General features: G+C 47.8%; 1 protein-coding gene across 1 annotated transcript in view; it reads right to left on the minus strand.

The window, feature by feature from the left end:
* Positions 1 to 5,123, minus strand: part of VWA9 (von Willebrand factor A domain containing 9) — a 21,262-nt gene that overhangs the window by 5,524 nt on the left and 10,615 nt on the right. Inside the window, 3 exon segments of the mRNA XM_015427135.1 lie at positions 2,050 to 2,183; positions 3,731 to 3,875; positions 3,969 to 4,061. Coding sequence (XP_015282621.1) covers positions 2,050 to 2,183; positions 3,731 to 3,875; positions 3,969 to 4,061 — 372 coding nt within the window.

The raw sequence follows: 5,123 nt of genomic DNA on the forward strand, positions 1-5,123 counted from the left end.
CCCCCCCCAGCACCAAGGAGACAGAGCATCCCTTGCCCCAGACCGAGAGTTCCTATCTATACCCTGTGGCTAATAGCCACTGATGGACCTCTGCTCCATATGCTTATCCAATTCCCTCCTGAAGCCGTCCATGCTTGTAGCCGCCACCACCTCTTGTGGCCGTGAATCCCATGTGTTCATCACTCTTTGGGTGAAGAAGGCCTTCCTTTTATCTGTTCTAACCTGACTGCTCAGGAATTTCATGGGAGTGCCCACGAGTTCTTGTATTGTGAGAAAGGGAGAAAAGTACTTCTTTCTCTACCTGCTCTATCCCATGCATAATCTAATAAACCTCGATCATGTCACCCCTCAGCCATCATTTTTCCAAGCTAAATACATTAGATTTATTAGAAACATTACATTAGACTGGATTTATACCCTGACCTTCACTACTGTCCGGTCCCCCACAGCTATTAATTCAATACACGTTTAGGCAAAGTAGTATTTTATTAAAGCTATGATAGAGCAGGAACAAGTTCACTGTCCAGAATGCCTGGGCCAGGGTGGGCAAGGAATAATGTAAGACATTCAAACAGGGTAATAACCAATAATCTCCATTCCCGCCGAGTGGGCAGACTCCAGGTTACGCGCTCAAAAGCCTGAGAAGCAACGTTCCTTAAAACCTAAACAATTACAGCTTCACACGGTGCAGTTCATTATACAGTTGGCAAAGCAGCTCCCCCACACACCTGTTAACCTTGCAGATAAGCGTTGCCTAGCGTTTACAGACAGGAATGCATGAGACAAAATCATACACAGGGAAGATAGGGCATGCGCAGATGCCAGGGGAGAAGGGGGGGGGGAACCAACTGCCTCCCAGTCTTCTATGGCAGCTAGCTGACAACTACCTGAAGGAGTCTCAGAACAGCTTACAATCTCCTTTCCCTTCCCCTCTCCACAACGGAAACCCTGTGAGCAATGTTCCCTCTAAGCTGTGGAGTCTTGTGAGCAAAAAATCTCCTTTGTGAGCTTACTGGCATTTAAGTTGTGAGCAAGCAATCTGGCTGCCGCATAAATTAGTTTTCCCTGGAGCCATCCTTCATGAGCCAGGACAAAAATGTGTGAGCCGGAGGCTAAAAAACTCTGAGCTAGCTCACACTAACTCAGCTTAGAGGGAACACTGCCTGTGAGGTAGGTGGGGCTGAGAGAGCTCTTTCGAGGACTGCTTGTGAGAGAACAGCTCTGAAAATATTTGTGACTGACCCAAGGTCACCCCAGCAGTTGCATGTGCAGGAGTGGGGAATCAAACTCGGTTCTCCCAGGTTAGAGTCGGTGCTCTTAACTGCTACACCAAATGGTGGCCAACCAGTTCGTTTGGAGGGCCAACAACAGGGCGTAGAGGTGCTCTTAACTGCTACACCAAACGGTGGCCAACCAGTTCGTTTGGAGGGCCAACAACAGGGCGTAGAGGCCAAGGCCTTCTCCTGATGTTGCCTCCTGACTCTGGGATTCAGAGGCTTTGTGCGTCTGAACACGGAGGTTACCCTGAGTCACCAGGGCTGGTAGCCACTGGTACACCTCTCTTCCATGAATCTGCATGATCCCCTTTTAAAGCTGCCTGTGCCTGTGGCCAGGACATCCTCTGGCAGCGAATCCAAGATTCTAATCACTCCCCGTGCTAAGAAGTTATTTCCTTTCGCCCGTCCCGAATCGACTGCCCATCGACTTCATTGGATGCCCTCCCGTTCTAGTATTTTGGGAGAGGGAGGAAAATTTCAACTCTCTCCACCCTTCTGTAGTTGGATGTGATTCTTATTTTATCATGCTGTGATTTGTTATGGCCAATGGCTAAGACAATAAACTTATTTTTTGTGTGAGCCGCTTCGGCGGGAGGGCAGGATAAAAATCTAATTAATAAATAATAAATAAATATTTGTCGTTGTTACTGTGAACTCTTTCCACCCCGTGCATAATTAATTCCCCATGGAAAGGAGGGGCTCTGCCACCAAGCCCTGTCACCTCCCCCCCTCCCTTTCGATTCTGGAGAGAACCAACAAGGACAGCCGGTACCTGAGATGGGGCCCAGCTGGGACATCTTGCCCAGCCAAGGGAGAGGTTCTGGGCCCGGCTCAAAGAGAGACATCATCAGGTTTGACTTCTTCTTGCTGTCGGCTTGGGAATACAGCATCCCGTACCATTCTGGCCTAAAAGGAAAAAGCAAAAAGAAACAACCACCCATCAGCAGAACAGCCAGTTCTCGTCGGGCTCTTTCTGCATTGATGGATGCGTTTCCTGAGGGTAGAATAATCAGAACCTGTCCCCATTGGACTCAAGATAGAGGGATATATATCACTCCTATTCTCACGAAGATGAATCTTCCCTCGCAACCTTGGGTGCTCTCAGTATTGTTATCGGATTCAAATGCCGATGGACTGATAACGGCTAACGTGGCGCGGTTCCTGGCTAAGGTTGCTGCTCTCGAGAAACATCGAAAACTATCATCTTTGCTGACACCTACACCGACTCTCAATCTTCGGAGGATTTTAGTTAGTTGGCTCCGCCCCAAGTGTAGTTAGGTCTTTTTATTCTCTGGGCTATACCTGGGTTTTATATGTTTACTGATTGTGACTATGTACTTGTCATATTTTATGTCAATTTTATGTACTTATTTTACCCCTTTTGCATTCTCTTTTTGGTCAAGACTTCGGTCACATAGACCCGTAATAAATTGAAATTGAAATAATCAGAGCCTGGGCATCACTTTCTCCTCTCTTGGGAAGGTTTAAAGCAGGGGGGGCCAAACTTGCTTTACGCAAGAGCCACGTAGAATAAACGTCAGATGTCTGAGAGCCGCGAGACAAATATCACACGTACGTTCTTATTAACATTCAATGAGACTGCCAAAAATAAAAACAAAAAGGGGTAAAAACAGATATTGATAATGAGATTTGTTTGTCCAATGATACTTATCTGTTTGCTAATGATATTTATTTGTCAGAGAAAGAGAGAGAGAGGTGAAAAGAAAGAATGAAAGCGGTAGAAAGAGAGAAAGAGAAACAAAGAAAGCAAATAGATGGGGAAGTGATGGAGGGGAAAGGAAGAAGTAGAAGAAGACGAAGAAGAAGAGGGAGGAGGAGGAGGAGAAGGAGGTGGTGGTGGAGGAGGAGGTGGAAAAAGAGGAGGAGATTGGATTCATACCCTGCCCTTCACTACCCAAAGGAGTCTCAGAGCGGCTTACAAACTCCTTTCCCTTCCCCTCCCCACAACAGACACCCTGTGAGGCCGGTGGGGCTGAGAGAGCACTTTCCAGAAACTTCTCTTTTTCAAGGACAGTGGCTGGGGAAGGGAAGACCGATCGGGGAGGCATGCCTCCCTTTCGCTTCCCCAGCTGCCCTGCCGGGAGCCGCACAATACGTGTGAAAGAGCCGCATGTGGCTCCCAAGCCACAGTTTGGCCACCCCTGGTTTAAAGTGTTGCCTGTTTGCACCTGACTTGGAGAAACCTCCAAAACTGAGAAGGGATCTTTCTCCCAGAGGCCTCTGGGAGTCCTGCTTCCTGAAGCAGAGGGAAGAAGCCATTTCTCAGTGGATCTCCACTTCACGAACCCTCATGAGCTAGTCCAGGTTCTTTTCCATACGGGAAGTCAGTGCCTGAGTCTGATGAACCCGAAGGTTCATCTCCGGGCCAGAATGCAACAAAGCCGTTCCACCTCCATGCCCCGAAACTCCCATGCCAAGTGCCACCTCCGTACCCTAACTGGACAATGGCCACCATGCCCTCCACCTTCAAGCTCCCATGCAAGAGCACGCAGAAGTTGGGGCTCTTGCCCGCAATCTGATTGGCCGAATTCTCGTCTTCCGCATCGTCGGTGATTCCCGGCCCCACTTCGTCACCTTCTGGGAAGGAGGATGATAAAAGAGAATCAGGACACAGCTGTAAGCCCAACAAAGTTCCGCCACTGCTGGTGAGGGCGAGGCACAAGAACTCACCTTTGTTGAGGGCGATGGGCAACACCAAGTGCCTCGATAGCACGGGGGGACTGGAAATATCTGCTATGTCGATGAATCCAACCAGCTCCAAGTCTAGATAGAAACGATAACCATTTTAACCTACATCAGATTTCAGAAGCACTAGGTAAGGATACCTTTTGTGTTATCTTTAAGAATATGTAAGAACATAAGAGAAGCCATGTCGGATCAGGACAGTGGCCCATCCAGTCCAACGGTCTGTGTCACACAGCGGCCAAAACCCAGGGGCCATCAGGAGGCCCACCAGCAGGGCCAGAACTCCAGAAGCCCTCCCACTTTTGCCCCCCAAGCACCAAGAAGACAGAGCGTCACTGCCCAAGACATAAGAACATAAGAGATGCAATGCTGGATCTGGCCAATGGCCCCTCCAGTCCAACACTCTGTGTCACACAGTGGTCAAAACCCAGGGGCCCTCAGGAGGTCCACCAGCAGGGCCAGAACTCCAGAAGCCCTCCCACTCTTGCCCCCCAAACACCAAGACAGAGCGTCACTGCCCCAGACATAAGAACATAAGAGAAGCTAGTACCAATAGTTTTATTATCACAATATACTTGTTGAGTTCTTGCTTATAACAATTCGCTTCTTGTATGTTATTTTGTTAGTTGTTATGAGAGAAGTCTCTGATCATCTTTTTATTCTTTGCTTCAAAAGGCCATTTTCCAAGTCCTTCTGCCTTTACTTCGGCTTTCTGTCTCTAAAATTGTATACCACTCTGGCAGGTCCTGCACCCTTTTCTGCCGCAGAATCCTCCTCCGTTCCCGAGGTAGCAGAGTCACTCGACTTCGATTCTCCCTCTTTAGACTCCATCTGTCCCCAGCTGACGTTCCAAAAATTCTTCAGCTTTAAAAGTGGAGTCTATCTTCTCCCTTCTATCGTTGATCTTAAAGATGACACCCTCCGGAACCGCCCAACTGTACGATATCCCATTAGTTTGAAGAAAAGAAATTAAGTCCTTGTAATTTTTCCTCTTTTGTCTAATTTCAAATGGAATGTCCTTTAAAGTTTTAATGGTTACATTTCCCATTTTCACTTGCTGATGTTGCTTTTAAAATGGCATCTCTGGTTTGTCTTCTTGAAAACTTGACCACTATTTCTCCAGGTAGGCTATTTTTTTAA

This window comes from Gekko japonicus, unplaced genomic scaffold (genome assembly GCF_001447785.1).
Source record: "Gekko japonicus isolate JY-2015 unplaced genomic scaffold, Gekko_japonicus_V1.1 scaffold639, whole genome shotgun sequence".
Lineage (NCBI taxonomy): Eukaryota > Metazoa > Chordata > Lepidosauria > Squamata > Gekkonidae > Gekko > Gekko japonicus.